The sequence below is a fragment of the Candoia aspera genome, chromosome 14 (genome assembly GCF_035149785.1).
Source record: "Candoia aspera isolate rCanAsp1 chromosome 14, rCanAsp1.hap2, whole genome shotgun sequence".
NCBI lineage: Eukaryota > Metazoa > Chordata > Lepidosauria > Squamata > Boidae > Candoia > Candoia aspera.
Genome location: NC_086166.1, coordinates 7,013,661 through 7,041,364, shown reverse-complemented (window position 1 = coordinate 7,041,364; position 27,704 = coordinate 7,013,661). Strand labels below are relative to the sequence as shown.

General features: G+C 43.4%; 1 protein-coding gene across 1 annotated transcript in view; it reads right to left on the bottom strand.

The window, feature by feature from the left end:
- The window catches only part of DNAH3 (dynein axonemal heavy chain 3), a 73,965-nt gene that overhangs the window by 38,578 nt on the left and 7,683 nt on the right, over positions 1-27,704 (bottom strand). The window contains exons 6-30 of the mRNA XM_063315077.1: positions 27,386-27,575; positions 23,163-23,358; positions 22,719-22,844; positions 22,393-22,588; positions 21,138-21,317; positions 19,857-19,993; positions 19,221-19,326; positions 17,788-17,966; positions 15,821-16,005; positions 14,636-14,759; positions 13,910-14,063; positions 12,240-12,384; positions 11,434-11,645; positions 10,813-10,904; positions 9,895-10,009; positions 7,932-8,048; positions 7,176-7,355; positions 6,063-6,199; positions 5,340-5,541; positions 4,803-4,895; positions 4,072-4,182; positions 3,197-3,311; positions 2,498-2,696; positions 1,110-1,218; positions 362-475 (exon numbers count right to left, since the gene is read on the bottom strand). Of these exons, the coding sequence (XP_063171147.1) occupies positions 362-475; positions 1,110-1,218; positions 2,498-2,696; positions 3,197-3,311; positions 4,072-4,182; positions 4,803-4,895; positions 5,340-5,541; positions 6,063-6,199; positions 7,176-7,355; positions 7,932-8,048; positions 9,895-10,009; positions 10,813-10,904; positions 11,434-11,645; positions 12,240-12,384; positions 13,910-14,063; positions 14,636-14,759; positions 15,821-16,005; positions 17,788-17,966; positions 19,221-19,326; positions 19,857-19,993; positions 21,138-21,317; positions 22,393-22,588; positions 22,719-22,844; positions 23,163-23,358; positions 27,386-27,575 (3,714 nt within the window). The remainder of the gene's footprint in view (positions 1-361; positions 476-1,109; positions 1,219-2,497; positions 2,697-3,196; positions 3,312-4,071; positions 4,183-4,802; positions 4,896-5,339; positions 5,542-6,062; positions 6,200-7,175; positions 7,356-7,931; positions 8,049-9,894; positions 10,010-10,812; positions 10,905-11,433; positions 11,646-12,239; positions 12,385-13,909; positions 14,064-14,635; positions 14,760-15,820; positions 16,006-17,787; positions 17,967-19,220; positions 19,327-19,856; positions 19,994-21,137; positions 21,318-22,392; positions 22,589-22,718; positions 22,845-23,162; positions 23,359-27,385; positions 27,576-27,704) is intronic.

Here is a 27,704-nt window from a genome sequence, read left to right as displayed (position 1 = left end):
TCTGGCAGGTCTCAAACAGGTAGCACTTGGTTGACCTTCTTTAGGTTAAAAGCTAAACAGAGTTGGAGCTGGTTAGTTCTTGGATGGAAGGCCACCATGCTGATGAAGTCCCAGCATTGTAAGCTAGGCTGGCAAATAATCATAATAATCATAATGATCATAATGATCATAATAATAAACCAGAAGGCAAGAGCACCAGTGCCAATAATTCTGCATGGTTGTGTCCATGTGTCACCAGGAGTTGAACTCCACTCAAGGACATACCTTCCTTTTTTTTTTCCCATCCCACATAAGCTACTATCCTTGCTGATTACTCTAGAGGATTTGGACAACAATAGCTATTTATGCTACGCATAATTACCTCAATTCTGTTGAACTCATCAAAGCAGGCCCAAGCACCAGCCTGTGCCAGTCCTTTAAAGAATTTGCCCATGGCTTTGTAATCAAGACCGTCTGAGCAATTGAAGACCACGCACTAAAACATATAACAACACATTTCATTGCAATTTTCCATCTTTTCCCAGCAGGCTGGTCAAGGCAACACTGGCCAAATCTCAGCAACTCTTATTGGCATAGAAGTTCTCCTTAAGCTGATACCCAGGCAGAGATTTATGAAAATGCCTAAAGCAAGCACCCTCCTACTTCACAGGAAGATAAACAAGGAAGGAGGGGAAGCACATTCAGACTTACAAGATTCTGTTACTACAGCTATTCTAACAAAAGTAGCTTTAGGTCTACACAGCGTCTCTTGGTCTGGTCTACTTTGTAGGGCTTATATTACTGTATGTTCCTCTCCCCCACCTAACAATTGCAAAGGACATTTTACAAAATGCACTACAGAGGCCAAGACTGCAATCAATTCAGCTAAATGTCTGTACTCCCCACGAATATTAGGTGTACGTAAGCTCCTGCATCCAATAGCTAGATGTGACTTTTTTCCTTAAGACACATGGACTTTTGACTGACAGCTTCAGCAGAAATGATCCCTGTGATGTTCTTAAAACAAATAAAAATGCCCAGAGTTGTCATTGGGAGTAGGGGGACATATAAATGATGGAGGAGGAGGAGGAATAATAATAATAATTATTATTATTATTATTCATTGGTACCTGCTTAGCCAATGCTTTGGCAAGATCCTTAGTAGTTTCAGTTTTCCCAGTGCCAGCAGGCCCTTCAGGAGCACCTCCTAGGTTTAATTTCAAAGCTCCCATTAAAGTCCTATGACACAGAAAGGAGATTACTGTACAGAGACCCAGACACATCCTCTCTTCATATATATGTATGTTCTCTCTGTGTATGCATGCACACACACACACACACACACACACGGCGGTACTGAGAATCACATGTTTATTTTCAGTAACTTCCATTATTATATGCCCAACCATGCAACTTTTCTCAGGCTAAGGGCTGCAGTTCCAAAAAGGGACGCTGCCAAAAGAAATATTAAAACAGATTTAATAATTAAAGTAATTAACATTAATCACTTTAATTCTACAGTATTAATGGCAATTATAGTAATATAATTAACAGCCTCCCAGAGGTGTTTGAGGGTGGGGGGGCACGTAAATCAAATGAATGAATGAATTATGCAATTTCAACTGAAACTGAACGGAATTACAGGATCAGGATTCCTCCCCTTATCTTCAAGAGTTTCCCCCTTCTGTCATATTAACCTACATAATTTAGTGACACCTTTTGATCTGCTACCACAAATAATTTCTTCTATTAAATTTTGGCAGCACAATCTCAGGGGGCCGGGGAAGGGTTGGTCGGTCTGCCAAACGCAATCCATGGGCTGTGGTTGATCACCTCAAGTTAGAGGGCACAGTCTGGAGCAGTGCTTCTCAACCTCAGCCATTTTAAAACGTTTGGACTTCAACTCCCAGAATTCCCCCAGCCAGCATGCTGGGTGGGCTGGCTGGGGAATTCTGGGAGTTGAAGTCCAAACACCTTAAAGTTGCTGAGGTTGAGAAACACTCATTTAGAGATAGCGCTATATCCTAATGGCATTTGTATTGCCCCAGTCACTGTGCATGATTTCTGGTGCTATATTACGTGTGCATCAGGCCGCTATGCCTTCTTCAGCATAAGCCTGGTGTAATGTGTGAATCCAGTCACTGGTGTCACGGGGGTGCAAGGGATGTCATCATGCAAATTATGAATGACATTCTGTACTTGGTTCATGTCGTGATGCGACAGATACAAATTTACCTCATCAATGGAGATAAAGGACATCTTTGACCCATTCCACGCTACATTTTAATTACCAAGGAAATAATCCCGTTAGTGACTTCTTGAGCAGGGTTAGACTAAAACAGTAAATTTTTATCCAAGAAACAAATTCTCCAGGAAATCGAAACTTCATTGCTTGAATAAAAAATGTAATTTTCCTCCCTACTGTTAATCTAACCCCCTCCATCAAATCGATGTCTTTGCTACCCACGATCTATAAACATTTTATTTCTGGAAACAGAAAAGAGGGGTGGAATTTTACCTATAGCATCGGTCGGTCAGTGGAGTTATCACCAAACGCAGCGAGTTGCCCAGGTATTCATATCCGTATTTGGCTTCTGTGGTGATCATTCGAACCATCACTTCTTTGTCTTCCCAATAATATCGCAGCTGAGAAATCCACTGGAAATCGTTCAGATCTGAAACTCTGTCTTCAGCCAATTTCGCAACCACGTCACGGGCTGCAGAAGCAAAATTATTTGGTCAAGCATACATTTTGGCCTGGGTTCACCAGTTGCTCATGGAAAAAAATCTAGCTATGTGGTTGCTAGGAGTCAAAAATGAATTGATGGCACATAATCAATCAATCAATCAATCAGTCGATCATCTGTTGTGCTTAGCTACAGCGTGGTTTGGTTCTTTGGAGCTCTGCATATACCAGGGTTTCTCAACCTTGTCCGGTTTAAGATGTGTGGACTTCAACTCCTGGTTCTAATTCTAGCTCTGGCTCTGGTTCCGGTTCCAGTTCCAGCTGGTTCCGGTTCTGGTTCTGGTTCCGGTTCCAGTTCCGACTGGCTTGAGTTCTGGCTCTGGCTCCGGAGGAGCTGTTGCAAAGTTGCGCTTCCCCGTCCGCAAACCGCCTTGCTCTCCCTCCCGCTCTTTCAAGGGAGGAAATATCTCCGCATCCTCCTTCCTCTTGCCCACTGCCCGCTTTCTCCCACTTCCCGGCCCTGCCGCTTACCATGCACGTCGATGACCGTGAGGGCGCCCAGGGTCAGCCGGGCTCCGCTCGACAGCTTCCCTCTCACCAGCTCCACAATCTCTGCAATCTGCCCGTTGCTCTTCTCCAAAAATCCCTGGAGCAGAGAAACCGCAATGAGGCTTTGCCTCCTCGCCAAGGGAGCCGGCCGCATCGCCCTGCCCGTAAGTCAGGGGCGAAAAGGTGTGCTCCACAGCTGGTTCCCAGAAGAGGGGCAAAAGCTTGTTGGTTTGTTTGTTTCGTATTTCGAAGGGGAGTCACATTTTTAAAATCATGTACAGAGCAGAACTCAGTAATTTTCTATGGTTTTACCAAAATTCAAGATTAACACTGGGGGATGGAACCTTAGAAGAGGCTGTGCGTGGCCTGCGGGTCAGGCTTCACCCCAACTCTGTCCTAAGAGGAATCCTGCAGTTTGGTGCTCCGTATATCTTGGTTCAGAAACCTTTTCCTGCTCCTAACATTCCCCAGGGAGGGAAAGAGGAGGACAGAAGGCATAAACTGCCCATTTTTCCTTTCCCCTCTCCCAAGGCCATCCAGGCTGAACTGAAAGGCTTTACAGTCCCAAGCCTGAACATTTCATATCTAGATAGGAAGGCCATTAATATTACGCAGTCTGTTAAAGTCTATACTAGTGTTTCTCAACCTTGGCAACTTGAAGATGTGTGGAAGAGTTGAAGTCCACACGTCTTCAAGCTGCCAAGGTTGAGAAACACTGGTCTATGCATACCAGCCATCCCCAACCAACAGATGTGCATTGCTACCTGGGGAATTCTGGGAGTTGCAACCCAACCTATCTAGAAGACTGGGAAAGGTTTCTATATCTGGTAATTTAATGTGGGGGGGGGGGAAATTACAGGTAAACCGTTTTCCGTTATGGCTTCCGATACTTCTTTTGTCCAGAAGATTGAAGATACACAGATAACTACTTGCCCGGGCCACTGCAGCACCCATGCTTTTCGAGGAACCTAAAAAAGTACAGACACACAAGAAATAATATCTGAGCCCTCTCCGGCCATAGCTGCTGAGCATCAACCTGTTTTTCTAGGGGCCAGGGAGGCACTTACAAAAACAGTTGGGTAAGACTTAAAATAGGCTTTCTTGACTAGGACTCTCATACCAGGCCTGATTGGCTCTTGGGCTGAGAGGGAGGGACTGGCCCAAGGTCACCCAGCTGGCTTCCATGCCTAAGGCAGGACTAGGACTCTCATACCACGCCTGATTGGCTCTTGGGCTGAGAGGGAGGGACTGGCCCAAGGTCACCCAGCTGGCTTCCATGCCTAAGGCAGGACTAGGACTCTCATACCACGCCTGATTGGCTCTTGGGCTGAGAGGGAGGGACTGGCCAAGGTCACCCAGCTGGCTTTCACGCCTAAGGTGGGACTAGAACTCACAGACTCCTGGTTTCTAGACCAGCACCTTAACCACTAGACCAAACTGGCACCATATAATGGTGCTTAGAAGATACAGCTGTTAACAATGGACCAGACAAATAAGTGCATCTGCATTTTGGCTGCTTCTGTCTGATTGGGTTCCTAAGGCTGTGGGTGCAAATACCTCTCAAGGCATTTGTGGATTATCCACTTACCTCATCATACCCCTTGATGCCATTTTCTATGACTTGCCTAATACTAGCTAGCATCATTTCTTCCACTTGCAACAGCCACTTCTCAACCATGCCCTTAAAAAATAAAACAAAAAGGGAGAGAAATGCAGACAATGACCAATTACTGGGACCCCCAAAGAGGTAAGGGTAAAAAAGGAGTGGGCGTTGGTAGGAAGGTTAAAATAACAGCCTCATAAACTCAGGCTCCCAACTGTTGGTCTGGAACACCCCACCTCCCAGCTCCATAGGATTTACCTATGCACAAATGCAATTCAACATATGTTGACAGTGTTGAGGTTGGGTAAAGGCTGGTCTAAATTTCAGCATCTAAAATAGGTCATTTCCCAAAGCAGAGTTAAGGATAGGTAGGGCTATAATGATAATTGAGAGAGGAAGGAAGGAAGGAAGGAAGGAAGGAAGGAAGGAAGGAAGGAAGGAAGGAAGGAGCATTCAAGGAAGGAAGGAAGGAGCATTCAAGGAAGGGAGGGAGGGAGGGAGGGAGGGAGGAGCGAGCATTACCCTAGCGTGGGCTGGATAGATTTTCTTAATAAAAGGAACAACTTCCTTCTCTGAACTGATCATTCCTGTAATTTCCAAGCCTTCACTGAACTCCAGTTTTGCAATTCCCTCAAAGCACTTCTTCAAGTGTGGTTGAACGCGAAGAGGATCTTTGGTTTCCGATAAAATCTCCAGCAACTCATCGTTGGAAAGGAAGAAGAATCTGTTCAAAAGAGATCCCAGGGGGTCAGTCCCGTTACGCTGTTCCCGTGAGGACAGCCAAGAACCTGATTACCCATGACTACTAGGGCTGACAGCATGGTTGAAACCCAGTTCTTTGGATGCCAGGAGTTAGTTACTGCATCTACATCTTGCTTCAGGCCTTCCTACAGGCATCAAAGTCTTGCTTGGATAGACATTTACTCGGTCTAAACAAAGTCATGTTCCCCATGCCAAGCTCATCCACTCTTGTAACTCCACTTCAAGAAAGCATTTAACGCAAGGGACTATATTCCATGGAATATTTCCAATACTTAAGGAAAGATTTCTGACCTTTTGTTTCTTCCCTTTCCCCTTCCCATTCTTCTTGTCCTTCTGTGAGATGTGAGGTTAAGCCTGCAGGCACGGAATCTCCCCCCACTCCCGCTCGCCACAGCACCCAAGTGAATGAATGAATGAACACGTGCTTAGCCAACCCATTGCTGTAATGAGTATTTTTTCCCTGCCAACTGGGAATAAGCCTACCTTGGGAAAAACAATCTTTTCTTTTCTAAGTAATTATTCAGGCCCTTCTGGATGTCTTCCAAAAACAGATTTGCTTCTTGAAGGCGGCTCAGCATCTTGGGCTGTTCAGTGGCAACGATGACTCGGGTGTCTTTAACCTAAGTTTTGCAGTGATGGTTACAATAGTAGAGACAAGGCAGATCTGCAGGCTTTACTAGAGACTCCTGCAAAGCATGTAGTACCACCACTTATGGTGCAAAAGTTTGCTTCATTTAGTAATTTATTTGTGTCTAGGATTTTTATTGAACATTAAGTGGGATGCGCACAGAATCTTACAGAGTACATCCAAACTTGGATATCTGCAGCTCCATCTGCTTTCATCATAAGGGCAAATGCAGCATCATGCCATAAGCTCTGCCCTTTTGGGATGAGACGTCACACTGCATGTTCAAAAGGGATGGGGCTTGTGCTGTAAGGGTGCGACACAGCATTCATCAGACTGACTGGTTTGGCCTCCTTCAATGGGCAGACCTGTGCTAACAGCAAACTCAATTGCACCTATGCAGACCGTGCGGCCATAACATCTGTAATCCACACACAAGTTCTCAAGAGGCCAGGTGCTTGAATTAAACCGTTTGCTGGGTCTGCACAAGGCACTGAACCATAATCCAGTCAAGTGGTGTAATGGGATGTGGGAATGACCTTGGGAGACAGGAGGGAGAGCCACAGACGGGACAACCAGCATGTAAAAGGTATCTCAGCCCACAGAAGGGGGATGGCGTGGGAAACATTTCAGAAAGGACCCTCCCTGGTTTTCTGGAGAGTAAATAGAGAGGGGGAGAGTCATGCGAGATTCTGTTCATGTAACCTTACAATTAAGATAGAGCTAGTACTCCTGGGTGTGCTTCTTGCTTGGACTACCTCGCAGGGCTAACCAGTGGGCCACATTTATACCACAAACCTAAAACACAAAGCAAACCAGTCAACCAAGCTTAACAGTAACCAAGTTCAACATGTTTGGAATGCAACCACAAGGTCCTTAACTAAGCTGGTGTGACGTGTGAATGCAACCACTCTGGAGAGAGTTCTGAAATGGGGATTTCAAAAACAAGCAGGCAAACCACAAATCCGTACCGCTTGGGTCATGATGTCCTTCCAGTAAGAATCCACGATTCCAAATTTTCGTCCTTCTTCTGGCATTTGAGCAATAATGTCTTCAGAGCTGAAGATTGGCTCCAAGTAGAGCCACGTGGACTGACATTTTAACCAATTGTCCAAAATTTCCTGCATCAGGACAAGTTTTTCTTCCCACTTCTGAAAAAAAGTTAACTTCATTTCAGAAGGGCCTATTCTTAATCCCCACCTAAAAGATTAAACTGCATTCCTGTTTGATCTATATGATTTGATCGGCCAGATTTACAAAACTGCACACTCAGTCATCCAAACCACCCCAACCTCTTGATCCCTTGAAGTGAATCCTTTGATTTGCTGACCTTCCATTTTTCTCAAGACTTATAAATAAATTCAACACTGAAAAACATTCATCCTAAGCTACAATTCAACCAAAGCATATTATGGTTCAGCATAAGAACAGAATTAAGTTTGTGAAGGTGTTTGTAAAACAATGAAATAGACACTCTCATTTTCCCTTTTACCAGATGTACTTTCTTTTCAAGCATGTCTCCAGGATAAGAGATATAATACCCTATTTTCTGAATCCTGTCCTTGATAATCACCACTCTACTGTTTAACAAAATGTCAAGGAATGCCCAAAAGGACTCCAAGTTTAGGCAGGCTTGAAGAAACAGTCTAGTGTTTATTTCAGCCCTGCTGCTGATTTCTAATCAATGGCACAGGCCACTGTTAGGCTTTATCTCTGGTTCTCCTTACCCGACATTCTGCTTCTATGGGCTTGATAAATGGAGAGCCGCACATGGTCTGTGTCTTGATGATGTGGTCATCCAGCAAAAGTTGAATGTCATCAATTGCTGAAAGGATGCTGGTATCCTGCCAGAAAACAGTTGAGTTGCAGGGAAATTACTTTTACACTCAATTTCTAGGCTCTTGAAACCCAGGATTCTTGCTCTTCACTCCCCAATAGAGTTATCTGATCAGCCATCCTGCAGATGCACAGACTTCAACTCCCAGAATTCTCAGGAAGAGCCATGCTGGCTGTGGAATTCTGGAAGTTGAAGTCCACACATCTGGAAGATGCTCAACTTGAGAAAGGATGCATTATATTAACAACATACTATGCTTCCTATCTTATTCTTTGCTTCCTCATCCTGATTGTTACATTACTGGTGATCTCAGTTCTACAAGTGTAGATCCTGACACAGCCTCATACTTTCTCCCCTCGGTTTCCATGAACCATATGTGAAGGCTCTGCCATCTGCCCCAACTGAAAAAGGCTCATAGGTATTTCCCTCCATCTTCAGTGTTGTTACATGAAAACAGTTTCTAGAAGCCTCTTTAAGAGTTTATGGCATTTGAAATATTAGGGAATAAGAACTGCTTCCTGACAAGGACAGGTTACAATGTCTGGAGCTTTTTAGTTAAGAAAGGAGTCAAAACAAGGAGAGCGTAATGGTATGTAGGAATGATCTCGGGAGACAGGAGGAAGAGCCACAGCCTAGATTAGGGTTTCTCGACCAGGGTTCCATGGCACCCTCGGGTTTTGTGAGAGGTCACGAGGGGTTCCCTGGGAGATCACGATTTATTTAAAAAATTATTTCAAATTTGGGCAACTTCACATGAAAGAGGTAAGTTTCATTCTTTATTTTTAGTTTAAGAACACTGTGAATGCATACATACAGGCCTACCCATGAAATGAACAGAATAATTTTGTAACTTCTGGCCTATAATTGAGCCTGAATGTGCAGGGGTTCCCTGAGGCCTGAAAAATATTTCAAGGGTTCCTCCAGGGTCAAAAGGTTGAGAAAGGCTGACCTAGACAATGGTCTGATAAATAAAATTTGAGTCCAAAAGAGGAAAGGTGGAGAAAGCACCTCAGAAGGGACCTTCCCTAGTTTTCAGGAGAGTAAAAGGGATGGGAAGGGTACTTGCAAGATTGTCAATGTAACCTTACAAGATAGAGTGGTTGTGCTTGTTGTGTGAACTATCTTGAAGGGCTAACAGAGAAGGATACAGGAGAGGTGTTCATATAATTTCTTTGCCCCTGTGAGCCTATCCAAGAGCCTATCCAGCCTATCCAGAATTCTTTGCCCTTGTGAGCCTATAGAGAGCCAGTTTGGAGCAGTGATTAAGGCATCAGACTAGAAACCAGGAGACCGTGAATTCTAGTCCCACCTTAGGAACAAAGCCAGCTGGGTGACCTTGGGCCAGTCCCTCTCTCCCAGCCCTAGGAAGCAGGCAATGGCAAACCACTTCGGAAATTTTGCCAAGAAAACTGCAGGGACTTCTCCAGGCAGTCACCAGGAGTCAACACTGACTTGAAGATGATGGGAAGAGCCTTCACCTCTCCTATTGTTAGTTAAATCAGTCTCTGTCTGATTTCAAATGCCGGATGTATTGATATCCATCCTCAGCACCCAAAACAGCTATATTCTTTTTTTCCTAATGCTGCTTAGCTACTCTGCATATTTTCAGCATTTGGTTTATGTTTATGCTGCAAAATTCATGGACAGAGCAAATGGCCCAGCTAAAGAGATCTTCTCTCCCTTCCATGTCTATGATCAGCTTCCCAGGGGCTCTTGGGACACAGAATGGTTCCCCCAGAAGCCATGGTCAAATCTGGAGCAGACTCAAAGGAGTCCAGCAACCTAAATGGGAAAAAATGAGTCAGATCAACGATCCCAAACAGAATTCAACAGCAAAGAGAAAACACACTGACCGTATCCCTGTATTTCACAAAAGTGAAGCGGATATTGACCCATTCCAACTTCATCTTCTCCATGTTTTTCTCTAAGGAATATTCTTTGCTAGCTGCTGCACCAATGGGCTCGATTCTAGAATGGAAATGAGAAAATGAGCAAAGCCTGGCACCTTATACTCCTCGAAGGAATGAAAGAAGGCTGCAAACGTTCTTGGCTTCTGCTTGGCAACTTAACCCTGGTATCCAGGAGCCCAGATAGTCAAGCCACAGAAAGAGAAGAAAGGGGACATCTTGCAGAATATAATCAGGGAAACATATTCATTGCCTTTTCCTGTATTTCCTGGCTTAAAGCCTCCTAAAACAGGGCAGCCTATGCTAGAAACCATCATCAGCTACTCATTTCCATGAACCCATGACGTAAATTCATGAATTCATATGAGATGAGCTGGGCATGGAATACGAGGGCAGAAAGTGCTCGAGCACAAGGACTGCCCACAAAGCACTTGTCTGCAGCTCTCTGAACCCAACGTAACTTTTCTCAGCACTGTACAGCAGCTGTGGCTATGCATTCCTAGAAGAAAATAAGTTGCTTTAGGGAGATCCAGATTATGCTTCTGAATCCAAAGGGGCGCGCAGCCCTGCTGAAGATCAATCCCTCATCCCACTGATTCATCATACTGTGTGCATAAAGCGGGGATCACCCAGGGCAACAGTGTTGCATTGTGCCTTCTGATTCTTAAGGAGCAACAGTAGGAAAAGTGCCCCACAAATACTTGGCATTGACACTTCCTCAAGTTGGCCACCAAGAATTTTCCTGAAAAAGAAGATGCACCTTTTTAAAAATGCCAAACTGAACATTTTCGGGAAATGCCAAGGAAGAATTAAATGTCTTTGGTCTTGGCATACAGGGACGAAGGATTGGGGGGTCTTCCTTACTTGTCAATATATTTCGATAGCCCAAATTCTAACATATTCATCAATGAAGTCGTCTCATCTGGCCGTATCTCATAGCCTACTATCTCACTGATCTGGAAATTAGAAGGGAGGTAAGCATTATGAAGGCTGTCAGGAGAAATGGACCAAAATCTCAAGTTATATGGGACTAGTAACACTGCTCTGCCTTCACAGGCACACAGGGCTGCCTGGGGAATTCTGGGAGTTGAAGTCCACACATCTTAAAGTGGGTGAGGTTTAGAAACACTGGTATAGAGGATGGCCTTGAGAGAGAGGGAAGATCCCTTACCAAGGCAACAAACAGATAACCATGGCTTAAGCCCACACCCAAAAGCAGGTATCCCCCTAATTTATATGAAGATAAAAGAGGGAGGAGGGGAAGCACATTCAAGCACTTGTAAGATTCTCTTACTATAGCCATTCTAATAAAGCAGTCTTAGGTCTATGCAGCATCTGTTTCTTGATCTGGTCTAACTTGGAGGGCTGACAGCTTGCAACCAAGGAGTGAATGAGAGTAACTCCGTGTGTTGTCCAAGCCAAGAATTCCTCCCAGTACACAGCCTTAACAACTTTGCACGTTGGATACTATTCAGTTTAACAGACCTGTTCCCAGTGCCGGTCTTTCATCCCATGATTGCAGGCAATGGAGAGGACAGGCAGATGTTGCTTGAACTTGTCGATTTTAAATTTCACATTCTCTGCCATACGTTTGGGGCCAGGAAGATCTATAAAGGTCTTTGTCAATTTATACGCGGTTCGCCACATATTGGAGACATCGTCACTGATTTCTTCGGAGTTCAAGTCTTGGACAGGGCCTGCAGGCAGAGATGCAAAACAAAGATCAGAGGGAAGCGCCTGCAAATGGTTATAAGCAGGAGCATGCTATCAAAACCAATTAGCTTTGACACATTCTAAATTCCATGAAAATACGAATTAGAAATGATCCTTCTGCATTAATGTGACAGCACCAGGGATTATAAATCCCCCGTCAGCACTCAAGAAATGGTTGGCTGGAGCTATTAAATAAGCAGAATAATACTGCTGGTTCAAAGGCTTGAATTATACATTTTTTAAGATGGTCAGGTCCTTCTGCAGGGGTTCCTGGGAAAAACTTCTAATTGGAGAAGACAGCCTCTAGGATAACAGGAAAAGAAGACAGAGATTTTTAAAAAGCCATTTTGATATAGAAACGATTTCTGACAAATGCCTAATTGGGAAAGGACTATCCAGTTTGAAAAATGCCTTCAGAGCCTAATGGATTGTCTGAGATTCACCACCTGACCGTCTGTCTTTTGGTGAACTGAACACACCTTATTCTAGCCTTCCCTGCAAATGGTAAATGAATACATAATTTGAAAAAGGACCACCATATGTTTACAAGAAACCCATCACCACGCACAAATCCTCACCATTCATCCATTCCTCAGACTTCAAATGGAAGTGGTAAGCAGTCACCCAAAGTTGCTCAAAGGGGATCTTGTTTGTAATGATGGTTTGCAGCTGAGGAAACTGGCTTTTCTCTCGTTCAAGTAACTCCTCTTCTTTATTAATGGCCTGCAGTTCAGATATACATTCTTCTTGTTTTAACAGTTCATTTCAAAATGGAGCAATGTCCTCTTTGCTTTCTACAATGCCTACATATTTTTCCCTGCACAGGTTCAGTCTGACTCTGTTTCCATACCATTTTTCAACTGATTTGTTTTTTTTAAGAATCAACAAGATTCCCTGAAGCACCATGCTTTGCATGTACAGGTAGTCCTCGCTTAACGACCACAATTGGGACCAGAACTTCGGTTGCTAAGCAAAGTGGTCACTAAACAAATCTGACCTGATTTTACATCCTTTTTTGCGGTAGTCGTTAAGCGAACCACCAGTTCCCCACTGATTTTGCTTGCAGAAGCTAGCCAGGAAGGTCAAAAATGGCAATCATGTGACCACGGGACGCTGTGACGGTCATAAATGCAAACCAGTTGCCAAGTGCCTAAATCCTGATCACCTGACCACGGGGATGCTGTGATGGTAATGCTGTTTCTCATTACTTTTGATAAGGAGTAACTCCTTTGATCTGACGCTCTTGATAAGGACAGTCTTGCCTGGCTGAGATGCATCTGGCAAGAATAACCTGCACATAATGCATGTAATAATATAAGACTCATTCTTCTGTCCCTGAAATTTTCTTCCCAGGATTGATTATTAATATTATCAATAAAGCTTCAGGGCAGCATGTGCAACTAATAACTTGGAATTAGAATGTCCATATTAAATAAGTCAAGAGTTTGATCTCCACTGCTTGGTTTTTCATCTGCATCTGTTTTCATATGTTTTGCCTGCTTGCACTTGAAAAGACTAAAAACTGTACAATCGATCTTTGAGTGAGTGAACTACACTTACAGTGGTTCTCTGAACTCTCAAGCCATTATGAAAAGCCCCACGAGAGCCAAACAGCTTGCAGAGAAAAAACTGTGAAGGCTGAAATAGTTTCAGCACCTGAATGCACTTCTATCTTTCACATCAACAGTTCGGTGGGAAAAGGATTCAAGCCAGGGTCCCATCTTTTAAGAAGGAGAAAAATGCCTCCCTTGGCATTTTATCCACTGCATATCAATACAGCTCTGTAAATATATTTGCATGACTGAGGAAGCCAGCTAGAAAGAGTATGGATGCTTCTGAATTTTGGTGTTGGAGAAGATTCCTGAAGATACCATCAACAGCCAAGAAAACAAACCAATGGATCATCAAGCAAATCAGCCCAGAGTTCTCACTCAAGGCACAGATGACTGGATTCAAATTATCCTACTTCAGACACGTTATGTGAAGACCCAGCTCTTTGCAGAAGGCTCTGATGCTGGGAAAGGTGGAAGGAAAGAGATGAGGACGTCTAGCAGCAAAGCTGATGGACTCCGTTACAGTGGCAATGGGTGCACCGCTGGAAGACCTGAAGGGCCAGGTTAGGGACAGACTGTCATGGTCACTAAGAGTCAACACCAACGTGATGGCACATAGTCAATCTATCAACTTCCATGGGCTGGTCCCTCTAATTTAAATCAATGCTTACCTCTTGAAATCTATGGAGACTAACCTCATATTCCAGAAGAGCATGGTCCAAATTCCTTGACAACTCAGTGAATTTTTCAACGTTATTCTTCATTTCTTCCATGGTCATGACGTCCTTCTTCCGGAAACTTTCCACTTCTTTGTTATAACCTTCAAGTACAGTTTCAAATTCAGAGCATCTAGTTTGGAGCAAAGATTGATTGATTTTTTTATTTATTACTCAAATTTAATTACTGCCCATCTCCCCCAAAGATAATGAAAGGCAAGGTCATCTTAAATTTTCTCACTCAATTAAAATAATAATAGGCCTTCCGGCACTGCTCCATCTCCATCATCATCATATGGGGGATTTTATGAATATTTTATATATATACAGGCTGGACTTAAAGCTTACGTTATGCTTTTTTATCAACATCAACATCATCATCACCACCGCCACAATCGTAATGGCTGTTGTTTCCATTGTTGCATTTCAAAATGGGACATGGCCTGCTCTCCCTCACTTCAGTCCTGCCCCATGACTTCAGAGCGGCTTTCCTAGGATTTTGGCTCAATTTTCAGTCCTTTTCCATAAATTATGTCCACTTTCATCATTTTTCTGCATAGGATATCCTTCTTTCAGCAACTTCCCAAGCATTAGGTGGGAACACAAGATGGTTCCAAATTTTAAGAATCCACATTGATCCAAGAAATATGAATCAGGTCCATTTGCTGAAAGAAAACCTCTGCTCCCTAGTTTTCTATAACCAACCTTTTAATCAAGGCAATCTCAACTTGATCCCTCCTGTTCGCGAGTTGATTCCGACTGATTTCGAAGATATCCTCAATCCCGTCTGGCCAATGCAGAACTGTACTATTTAGTTTTATATCATCACCTAGCAGGAAAAAACAGCAGCTTTTTTCTATTTGAAAAAAGGGCTATGGACCAAGAAAATATCCCTTAAAAAGACTGAGAAGGAGAAGAGATATAGGTAGTCCTCGACTTACGACCATTCATTTAGTGACCATTTGAAGTTACAACAGCACTGAAAACAGTGATTTACAACCGGTCCTCACATTTACAACCGTCACGATGTCCCTGCGGTCACGTGATCACAATTCAGGTGCTTGGCGACCAGCTTAAAGGTTGCAGCATTCTAGGGTCATGTGATCACCATTTGCAACCTTCCCAGCCTTTCCGATAAGCAAAGGCAATGGGGGAAGCCAGGTTCGCTTAACAACCATGGTAATTCGCTTAATGACCACAGTGATTCACTTAGCAACCATGGCAAAAAAGGTCGTAAAATAAGGCGTGACTCACTTAGCAATGGAAGTTCCAGTTGAGGACTACCTGTATGCTTCCTCCAAGGAATATGGGACAATATACATTTGTTATTCCAGCTTTCCATTATGACAGTCTGCAAGTATGAAGAATCCAAGCCAAAGGAGCAGGGTTAACCAATCAAACCATTAAAGTTGATTCAATTCCTGACCCCAGAGAACAATCCTAACCTATCCCAATGATTGATTGAGGGGTCTCTCTCCACTGGTGGAGAGATTGATGTTACCAGCAGGGCAGCACTTCCATCCCAGGGTCTGCTCATATTTCCACTGGTGATCCTGCTGCTGGTTCCAAGACCAGATGCAGGGCATGCTAGGGGATCCAGAATCTTCTCTTGCCTATGATGTCACCTTGGATCAGCTTGGCCTCCCAGCCAAATCCATCTCCTTGGAATCTTCCCCTTCACTGCTTTCCATAGGAAGGTTTAAAGGAAAAGTGGGGGGCAGGGGAGAAAGGCACCTGCTTCCTCAGTCACCACTAATTCCAATCCCACCTAGAGGGGGCTGGCAAGGCCCTCAGGAAGAGATGCTTCAGCAATGGCACCAGTTCCAAGGCCAAGCTTTGGCCCTGAAGCCTGCCCCCACACCACATGCCACTTTCTGTTCCAAAGCATACTTGGAAGGTCGGCGTAGTCCATTAAGAACTCGAGCCGGTAAATGGCTTCTCGGATTTCACGGCGCAGCTTGAACACCGTAACTTCACTGGATTTTTTCAGGTAGGCTGTGAGTTCAACCAGCTCCTCAGTGGTCAAAGGCACTTCGCTGACTCTGTCTGCAATTATATTGTACTGGTTGCAAATGCTTGAAACAAAGGAAAAGGAAAAGTTACTATGCAGCTCCTGTACTTAATGCAAAGAATTACAGCTCCAGCCATCACACCTCTCTCTCCCATTCCCTCCCTCTGTCCAACTTCCCTTTTCAGTCCCTCCCTCTTTTTCTTCTCCTCCTTTTCACCCTCTCTCCCTGGTCTCCCCTTTCTCTTCCTCTTTTCCTCCCTCCATCTCTCCTTCTCCAACCTAATGCCCTCCAAAGAGGCTGGACCTCAACTCCCGTAGGCTTTCGATAGCTCAGTCAGTGTTGGAGTCAAGTATCTGATCTGGAGGACATCAGGTTCAATCAGGAATATTCAAGACCGGTATCTATAGTGACATCTATCTAATCTGTTCAAAAGAAAAGCGTGACACTTACTGGTGTGAGATCAAAAAAGCACGAACCTGGTAGCACTTTTTCCAACTAACTAATGTTATTAAGAGATTAGTTCTCCATGCATGTGATGGTGAGCTGCAGTTCACAAAAGCTTTTACCTTTTAATAAAATGTGTTAGTTGGAAAAAGTGCTACTAGATTCCTGTTTTTGTGCCACTGTAGACTAACACAGCTCTTCTCCTACAGCATCTACTGAGATAATTTTTTGCTTATTCAGACAGACACAAACATGAACCCTATTGTTGCTTGTATGGTTTTGGTCTAGTGTGTTGTGCAAACCCAACCAACCATGGCTTATTCAATAAACTGTGGTCACATAAACCTAACTCAGCAGAGCACAGGAACCCAGCCACTGTATGCATGTCACACTAAGCTCTATTTGTTCTGGTTTGTTGAATAGACCATAATTACTTGAGTTCACCCAAAGCACTAAAATATAAATTACGATTTGCACACAACAAAGGTTGCCTAGAAGTCATCGCAGTCTGGCCTTGTTTGGGATTTTCTCGCGAGTGAATGTCCTGTTTGTGCCTCCTTTTAATCTTTCTTTTCAGGTTCTTTTTTGTTTCTGCTTTATAATTCTGCACCCTTGATTAGCATTTGAAATTGTATACAAATTCTGGTACTCTTAAAAATCTTACTTCTAGTTACTAAAAATTAAAAATAATTTAGATGTTAATTCTACTTACTAAAAAATAAAATAAAAATAGATGGGAGCTAAAGAATTGAATAAATGAAGAAAAATACTAAATATACTTAAGTAAAACTAAATAAAAGAACTACATGAATTAAAAAATCAGGAGCTCATTAAAGAGCTGTTAACCTGTCGCCATCTTGAGTGGGAGTCCACAACAAAGGCCAGGTTCACACATTCCCTAAACAAAACAAAACCACATGATGGCTTAGCAGAATGTGTGATCCTATCCTCCTCTACGTTACTCCACTACTCTAACCCCAGCTGCACAGATTATTTGCTATTTCCTCCTTTTTATTTGAAGAGACCCCAAATGGAACCCGCATGTATGCTCTTCCACAGAATTACAGGGCCTTCCTTTTCTTCTTCTTCTTTATTAATTAGTAATTGTTCAAGATATAATTAAGACACATAATGTAGAATATAAGAGCGAGAGAATGCAAGTCTAAAAAAGGAACAGGAAAGCTAAAGCGGTGCGGGAATAAGCAAAAAAGCATATCCAACCAGTGGCTTCTGACCTTTTCCAGCACAGGTATAAAAGTACTTAAAAGTTAATCCCTTACTATTAATTAAACATTTAGTAACCTTGTATCTCTAAATTCAAACCATTCAATCATCTTCCAATGTGATGCCTAGTGCTGGAATAGATCCATCCTCTTGGGTGAATGCCTTTCTTAACCATACCTTTTGTTCATCTTCCTGTTTTCCTCAACTTCAAACTCAATCAATTGGTCCTTCAGCTTCTGGGTGCGATTGCAAAGTTCTTCATTCAATTTCAGGGCATCCAGGCAGAACATGGCCAGGGGAACCGTGACGTGCAGAGAAGCAATTTCCTTCTTCAGTTTTGTCAAGCCATCAATTTTCTGCAACATGACAGGGATTGTTAAAGCAGTAAAAAGCCACAATGTGGTTATTTTAGGCTGCCTGCAGGAAAGCAGATTCATGTCTGAATCCAGATTCGGTGGAAGTAAGAGAAAAGTACAGTTTACAAATGTCTTTCTTTTCCAAACTGGCGCTTAAAAATCATATAGGGCTGGGCACAGTTAATGGATTTGGCAACAGAGAACATTCCATTTTCCTTCAGACCATGCTGTTCCAGAGGGCGGTTCTGTACTCTCCAGAAAAAAATCTGGAAAGTAGAAGGGGCTAATGGTGTTCTAGGTGTAATATTCTGGACCCAACAGGCCTGTTTCAGGACTGGACCACCCTCAGAACACTTTGAACTGGTTTGGGGGATTTATTTCTGGAAAGTGAACAGCATGATCTGCATGAGATGTGGTCTTTTCTGGAGGGAAATGGAATGTCCCAGAATTTTACAGACCGGTCCACTTCAGGATCAATACATTTTGCATATCCCAAGAGCACAGCCTACCAGGGGCACACATGCTCACTTCCAAGAGCCATGGCTGTAATCCCAGGGCACTACTGAAAGTTTCTGCCAGTGCTTGACAGAATGAGGAATCATTAAATACATGGGGAATAAGCACCCAAATTACAACTCAAATTTAAACACCATCCCATTATAATTTGTAAACTCATTGAATTTAATCCACTTTACTTTCTCCTGGAGCTATCTACATCTCGGCCCAACTTACTTTTAGACAGTACACCTGTCTGGCATGTTCTCTAAGTGAATTCCCCAAAACCACCATACCCCCATGCCTCATAAAAGCAATCTTTTGGCTGCTGGGCATTTGTGGTGAGTTTTTAAGGATCTAAGACATAATCTAAGATTGCTGGCTGGGGAATTCTGGGAGTTGAAGTCCCCACATCTTAAAGTTGCCAAGTTTGAAAAACACTGATCTAAAAAGAACTTTACGGGACTGGATCAAGGGGTAATCTAGTTCAGCATTCCAGGTCCACAGGGGCCTACCAGGTGCATCCAGGAAACTCCCAAGGGTGAGCAGGAGAGGGAACATGAATGTCCCTCCCTGACAGTGGTATTTAAAGTAGGTTGCCCGCCTCTGATGCAAGTTAAAATACAGCCACCCTAAGCAGGAGAATCTCCATGGATCTTTTTTGTTACATCCTTTTTAATGTAAATGCCCTTTTAGAAAAGGCTTTTTCTAGGACTATATTAACAAGAAAATGTTTTTCTCAATCAACAAAAGCGATACCTCTACAAATTCTTCCAGATCGTGTCTTTTGCTTAAAAATTCAGTCACCTCCTTGTCGGCATTGTTATTCAACAGATCGTTGTATTTCTTGTACACGTTCAAGTACCTTAAATATAGAAAGATCACACACAAAGCAAATTCTCTAAATCAAGATCATGGGCACTCAAGAACAAATACTTTTAAATAGCAGCAGCATCTCATCCTATTCTATGGGCTAGTTTCACACATCACATTAAGCCAGGTTGGGTTTAACCATGGTTACCTGGATACAAGGGTCGACCTGGTTCACCCATAATGTTATGCCACCCTGTCAGGGTTCACATCATCCTAAACCAAACATAAACTAGCCACGGGGGCTTAGCTCAATATATGCCCAACTCCTAACCTTGCAGGAGCTATTCTGTTGACACAACCATGATCCCTTTGTTCTCTTTTGAACAGAGCCCTCAAATTCAGTGATTTAAAAAAAAATCATCGAACAGAATGCAATAATGGAGATCATCTAGTTTGACCTCACCCACTGCAGGACTCTATGCCAGATGGAAAACATGAGAAAGAAATGCCAGAGGAAAAATTTCTGAACTAGAATATAGGAGACTAGCCTTCTCATCTGTTCTTCGGTTGCTACAGACTTACTTCTGTGGACCAATTAGATTGAGATTGAATATCTCTGCAGTTTTTTTTACATAGTCTGCCACCAGTACTTCATCCTCATTGACAGTTCGAAGAATTAGGTCATCTCCTTTCAATTCTGGGAAAAGTTTAACTTGAACCTAAAGTATAAATATAAAATTTAATATAAATGCTATCAGTACATCACTCACACACACACACACACAAACCAAAAACAGGATAATCTTATGCAAAATATTTTATTACCCTTCTGATGATAAAAACACATCCCAGAAAAAGTTTTAGCTCAAACCTATGACTTAACTCAGAAATATGTTCCGAAGTTGAACGTACACAGGATTAAAGCCTGAATGAGTAGAATAAATGACATACCCAAGACCATATAAATGTAGCTGGGCTACAGAAAACTCTAAGCTTTGCTGACATCTAGTGGCTGGCCAGGTTTTTACAATACAGATTTGGTAATCCTAATTTATATAGATGCACTTACAGGTGAGACAAGATATAATTATTTATGTGGCTGATCCTTTAAAAACGTATCACTAACACAGAAGGTCACCTAAACAAGTAAAAGGAAGGGGCATGGAGATACATGGTTTGATTTTTAACATCATAATATGCAAATCTAGCCCATTGCTTTGTAAATCATGCTTTAGAGTTTTACAATGCATGAACTGAACCACAGCGTGGTAAAGCAACATTATCTGGCATGAGAATTTGTTCTACAAGCCATTGTATTGCCTGAACCTAAGCAAGTTTATTGAAAAGTACATCTGAGGCTGGGTTCACACGATATGCTAAACCTAGAATCTTGATTAACAAAAACACAGTTGCTGTTTTCATATAAAATGCAATGCTCAAACAGATAAGTTGTAATACAGTTTCATGGACAGGTTCACTCAATAAGCTTAGCCAGTGGCTGAATTCCTACAACATGCTGAACCACAACCTGCTCAACCCACTTTTAGTCTAGACTATTGGGTTGGGTGAACCCAACCTAATATGTTCATTGAGATGAATTCCTGGTAAAGAATAGTTTCAATTTTATGCACACATATCTAATAGTTAACTTAATTGAACACAATGCAGCTTCTAGCTCAGCAAACATGCCTAAGAATGCGATTTTAGGCCGGATTCTCACATGATGCTAAAGTCAAAGACGGCTTGTTCAGCTTTCTCTTAGGAAGTTCAGGGAACCCAGTCAACTGTGATTTCTTCAATAGTTAAAACAAACTGTGGAGTTACACAAGAAGAGGACCTGGCCTTGACGTTCCTTCTGCGTACCTTTGGGAGACCTTCAGAATGTTTGAGAATCTCAATAAAACAGCGGTAGATTAAATCCCACAAACTCCTCACGTCCGGCTCAAATATAATAGAAGGGTCTTCCACGTCCAGTTTCAAGACCAGAATTTGCGGAATAAAGAACTGCATATCATAATAGGTGTCACCAAAGTCATTTCCGTCCTCAAGACAAAGAAGGAAAGAAATTATATCAGGGGAATAACCGGAAAGGACCGATCTTCAGGAACAGGAGCTGTCTACAGTTGAAACTGTGGCGTTAAAGCAGACCTGGAATTGCTAAGAGGTAGGGGGGTGTAGGGACGCAGTGGCGCTGCAGGTTAAACCGCTGAGCTGCTGAGCTTGCCGATCGGAAGGTCGGCGGTTCGAATCCGCGTGACGGGGTGAGCTCCCGTTGCTAGTCCCAGCTCCTGCCAACCTAGCAGTTCGAAAACATGCAAATGTGAGTAGATTAATAGGCACCCCTTCGGTGGGCAGGTAATGGTGTTCCGTGTAGTCATGCCGGCCACATGACCACGGAAGTGTCTTCGGACAAACGCCGGCTCTTCGGCTTTGAGACGGAGATGAGCACCGCCCCCTGGAGTTGGACACGACTGGACTTAAGGTCAAAGGAAACCTTTACCCTTTACCCAGGGGGGTGTATGGCACAGCAGCTGATAGGCCATGAGTGCAGCACTCCTACACTGATGATAAGGCTCCTGAAGTCTACCTAGGAACTTTGAGTGAGAAGATTCATACCTGTATTGTGGCCCTGCCACCCAAGTTCTGCAACCTAAGTCGCTAGCTAGACTTCAGGAGCTCCAGTGACTCCATAATTTCCAGTCTAAAGCTCAGAGGTCTTATCTGTAGGCCTTCCCACTGCAACCCAAGGAGAGGTCTTCTCCGTAACCCAGTTGTAGACTGTCTCCCAATGGACATCTACCAGGGGTAGAAGGTTCAGGAATGGGAAATCTCTTTTGCATCACTGAATTCCTCACAGGATGCAACTCAAATAGGGATTGTGCTAAAGTGTAGAAAGAGCTAGTGATGCAGGAGTCCAGAAATAAAAAGGGATCTCCATTTCCCCATCTCTGTGATAATCCTTTCTCCTCCTCACTCCTCATCCAGCAGGCTGTTGGGAAGGGGCAGACTTCTGAACTGATGGTATGCATGAAATCAAGCTGCCTCTGAACCATTAGTTGCTCATCTCTGCTACCTATAAGAATTGGCAAGCCCTTTTAATATGGTCAGATCCACCTACCTTGTGTATCTTAAAAAAGGTGAGGAGGTCTTCTAGAGAATTAATGACCATCTCCCTTAGTTGCAAGGACATTAGGATGGCCACTGAAGCAAAGTATTCCTCTATTTGCTGAGAAGAATCTAAATCACTTTGTGGGGCAAGATGCAACCACTTTTCTTTCTGATCAACAAAGAGGTCTGCACACTTGGGGATCCATCTGTAACAACATGAAAAGTGCCATTTGCTGAGGTATTTTATAGTGGTGGGGATACAATGATGGGTTGCAAAGTGTCTTGAGATCATACAGTTAGAAGACAGAATGCAAATATTTTATTTGTATTTCTAACCTGGTCTCAAGGATGTTGTGCGCTTCCTGGCATTGCCTTCGGATCAACTCTTCAAATTCACTTGGCAGAAGGGGCAAATCGCCATCAAGGATCTCCTTAGTGCGAACAAATCTCAGTTCAGAAAACCTGGATGGGAGAGAGTCACGGTTACGACGACCTCCCGCAGTTATAATTTTGCTGGGTATATACGTCTTGCAATTAAAGCTCTTTTTCTTCTTAACTGCAACTTAACCCTGGTCTAGGTTCAGATGACACGCTGGGCCTAACGCTGGGTTAGCGACATCACGCAAACTTTCCAAAGTTTATCCAACGGGAAGCCGTCTGTGTCTGAACTCAATTTAATAGCCTTGATCTGAGGATTAGCTGTGATTATAACAAGAGGGCCTTCCTGCCTCGAAGCGTATTTATGGATGGCAAAAAATATGGTTAAGCAAGACAACTCACTCAGAGAACCAGAGATGCTGCAGAGTGAGCATCATAGGATTAACTGTGAAGAGGTGGGTCTCGTTCCAGGTTTTCACTTCTTGATAAACTTTGTGCCATGGGACCGGCGCCCGGATCACTCGTTGGGGAAAGGGTCGAGGGATGCTGCGTATAAAGAGTCTTTTTCTCTCATCCGTATCCATCAAGATGTAATCGACTAGTGCAAGATGGGAAGAACAAGGTAGTGAAAGCAAACCAACAGCCAGAAAAGTAATTAAACGGTAACGCAGCTGGAACCCAAGTTCGAGAAGCGATACTGTAGTCAGATGCACTGATAGGCATTAGGTGGAAAGGTGCAAAAAAACTGATTGTGTTCACCAAACTCTGCACACCTAGACTGAAAAACTGCGTTTCTCTCCTGACGTGTTAGAGCTGAAGCCAGAAAAATAGGCAAACAAATTCCATAATGTGGCTTTGAAGTGACCCTTGGGTCTTATTAACCTAAATGAGTGTTTCTCAACCTTGGCGACGTCAAGATGTGTGGACTTCAACTCCCAGAATTCCCCAGCCAGTTGAAGTCCACACATCTTGACATCGCCAAGGTTGAGAAACACTGAACTAAACAAACAATTTTGTTAGTCCACTTGATCCTGTTAATTCAAAGGTGAAGACAATCAATCTCTTTATCTTGTCAGGCAAAAACGGACACCCCCATTCTGACAGTGCATGAAGTCCTAATGCAGCTGGTTTGACACGGATGAAGTGAGTTGCATGAATCTAGTCACTGTGGCTAGAAACCATGATTTATGGCTTGGAAGGTGGATGAACCCATCTGATCTTCATTTAGCCAACATATTAATCAAGCCCTTCAGCAAAGGATCGTTACCTTGTGGTGGTGCTGGAGCTTGAGCACCTCAATGATGCCATGAGCTAAACCGTGAAGGGCCCTCAAGACGGGAAGGTCATGACAGAGAGGTCAGACTAAATGCGATCCCTGGGGAAGGTAATGGCAACCCACCCAAGTATCCTTGCTGTGAAAACTAAATGGATCAGTACAACCAGAGATATGTCGGTATACCATCGGAGGATGAGACCCCCAGGTCGGAAGATGGTCAAAATGCTACTGGGGAGGAACAGAGGATGAGCTCAACTAGCCCCAGACGTGATGACGCAGCTAGCTCAAAGCCGAAAGGACGGCTAGTGGCCGATGGTGCTGGTGGTGAACGGCAAATCTGATGTTCTAAGGATCAACACACCATTGGAACCTGGAATGTAAGATCTATGAGCCAGGGCCAATTGGATGTGGTTATTGGTGAGATGTCAAGATTAAAGATAGACATTTTGGGTGCCAGTGAACTGAAATGGACTGGAATGGGCCACTTCACATCAAATGACCACCAGATCTACTACTGTGGACAAGAGGACCACAGAAGAAATGGAGTAGCCTTCATAATTAATAGTAAAGTGGCTAAAGCTGTGCTTGGATATAATCCAAAAAACGACAGAACGATCTCAATTCGAATTCGGGGCAAGCCATCTAACATCACAGTGATCCAAATATACGCCCCAACCACAGATGCTGAAGAAGCTGAAGTAGAGCAGTTCTATGAGGATCTGCAGCACCTACTGGACAACACGCCTCAAAGAGATGTTATTTTCATCACAGGAGACTGGAATGCTAAGGTGGGCAGTCAAATGACACCTGGAATTACAGGTAAGCATGGCCTGGGAGAACAAAACGAAGCAGGACATAGGCTGATAGAATTTTGCCAAGACAACTCACTCTGCATAACAAACACTCTCTTCCAACAACCTAAGAGATGGCTTTATATATGGACTTCACCAGAGGGACAACACCGAAAGCAGATTGACTACATCCTTTGCAGCCAAAGGTGGCGGACATCTGTACAGTCGGTAAAAACAAGACCTGGAGCTGACTGTAGTTCAGATCACGAACTTCTTCTTGCACAATTTAGGATCAGACTAAAGAGATTAGTGAAGACCCACAGATCAGCTAGATATGAGCTCACTAATATTCCTAAGGAATATGCAGTGGAGGTGAAGAATCGATTTAAGGGACTGGACTTAGTAGATAGGGTCCCGGAAGAACTCTGGACAGAAGTTTGCAACATTGTTCAGGAGGCGGCAACAAAATACAGCCCAAAGAAAGAGAAAACCAAGAAGGCAAAATGGCTGTCTGCTGAGACACTAGAAGTAGCCCAAGAAAGAAGGAAAGCAAAAGGCAACAGTGATAGGGGGAGATATGCCCAATTAAATGCAAAATTCCAGAGGTTAGCCAGAAGAGATAAGGAATTATTTTTAAACAAGCAATGCGCGGAAGTGGAAGAAGACAATAGAATAGGAAGGACAAGAGACCTCTTCCAGAAAATTAGAAACATCGGAGGTAAATTCCAGGCCAAAATGGGTATGATCAAAAACAAAGATGGCAAGGACCTAACAGAAGAAGAAGAGATCAAGAAAAGGTGGCAAGAATATACAGAAGACCTGTATAGGAAGGATAATATCAGGGATAGCTTTGACGGCGTGGTCAGGGAGCTAGAGCCAGACATCCTGAAGAGTGAGGTTGAATGGGCCTTAAGAAGCATTGCTAATAACAAGGCAGCAGGAGACGACGGCATCCCAGCTGAACTGTTCAAAATCTTGCAGGATGATGCTGTCAAGGTAATGCATGCTATATGCCAGCAAATTTGGAAAACACAAGAATGGCCATCAGATTGGAAAAAATCAACTTATATTCCCATACCAAAAAAGGGAAACACTAAAGAATGTTCAAACTATTGAACGGTGGCACTCATTTCACATGCCAGTAAGGTAATGCTCAAGGTCCTGCAAGGTAGACTTCAGCAATTCATGGAGCGAGAATTGCCAGATGTACAAGCTGGGTTTAGAAAAGGCAGAGGAACTAGGGACCAAATTGCCAATATCTGCTGGATAATGGAAAAAGCCAGGGAGTTTCAGAAAAACATCTATTTCTGTTTTATTGGCTATTCTAAAGCCTTTGACTGTGTGGACCATAACAAATTGTGGCAAGTTCTTAGTGGTATGGGGATACCAAGTCATCTTGTATGCCTCCTGAAGAATCTGTATAACGACCAAGTAGCAACAGTAAGAACAGACCACAGAACAATGGACTGGTTTAAGATTGGGAAAGGAGTACGGCAGGGCTGTATACTCTCACCCTACCTATTCAACTTGTACGCAGAACACATCATGCGACATGCTGGGCTTGAGGAATCCAAAGCTGGAGTTCAAATCGCTGGAAGAAACATTAACAATCTCAAATATGCAGATGATACCACTTTGATGGCTGAAAGCAAAGAGGAACTGAGGAGCCTTATGATGAAGGTGAAAGAAGAAAGTGCAAAAGCTGGCTTGCGGCTAAATCTCAAAAAAACCAAGATTATGGCAACCAGCTTGATTGATAACTGGCAAATAGAGGGAGAAAATGTAAAAGCAGTGAAAGACTTTGTATTTCTAGGTGCGAAGATTACTGCAGATGCTGACTGCAGTCAGGAAATCAGAAGACGCTTAATCCTTGGGAGAAGAGCAATGACAAATCTCGATAAAATAGTTAAGAGCAGAAACCTCACACTGACAACAAAGGCCCGCATAGTTAAAGCAATGGTGTTCCCTGTAGTAACATATGGCTGCGAGAGCTGGACCATAAGGAAGGCTGAGAGAAGGAAGATCGATGCTTTTGAACTGTGGTGTTGGAGGAAAATTCTGAGAGTGCCTTGGACTGCAAGAAGATCAAACCAGTCCATCCTCCAGGAAATAAAGCCAGACTGCTCACTTGAGGGAACGATATTAAAGGCAAAACTGAAATACTTTGGCCACATCATGAGAAGACAGGACACTCTGGAGAAGATGCTGATGCTAGGGAGAGTGGAGGGCAAAAGGAAGAGGGGCCGACCAAGGGCAAGGTGGACGGATGATATTCTAGAGGGGACGGACTCGTCCCTGGGGGAGCTGGGGGTGTTGACGACCGACAGGAAGCTCTGGCGTGGGCTGGTCCATGAAGTCACGAAGAGTCGGAAGCGACTAAAAGAATAAACAACAACAAATTAGTCAAGCCACGGTTTACCCACCTGAGCATCCAGCACCTATGATGCACCCAGCCAAAGTAAGACTTGAATTCTAGGGTTCTAATTTGGAGGAAACAAATGTTCTTGACGCAAGAAAAGTTCAATTCGTTTTGTCTAATGACACTCTCTTCCACTCACCAATGTTCTTCATGAGCCAGATCTGGTAATCCCTTTGAACTTCTTCCATCAAACTGTTCAATGATGCCTCCAGATCTGCGTTGATGAGGAAATGATTTGGGATATGACTCAAAATATTGCTCATCACTTGTTCATCCTGTGGTGCCAACATGTCTTTCCGAATGCCATTATGGATGTAATAACAGTATCTCTGCAAAAGGCCAACAATGTATTTTTTTAAAAAATCAGTAACGAGGATCACCATCCTTGGATCATCCTGCCTGCCAATTCAGATTAAGAAGTATCCATCAAAGGGGCCAAATGTTGTATAATGGCCTCT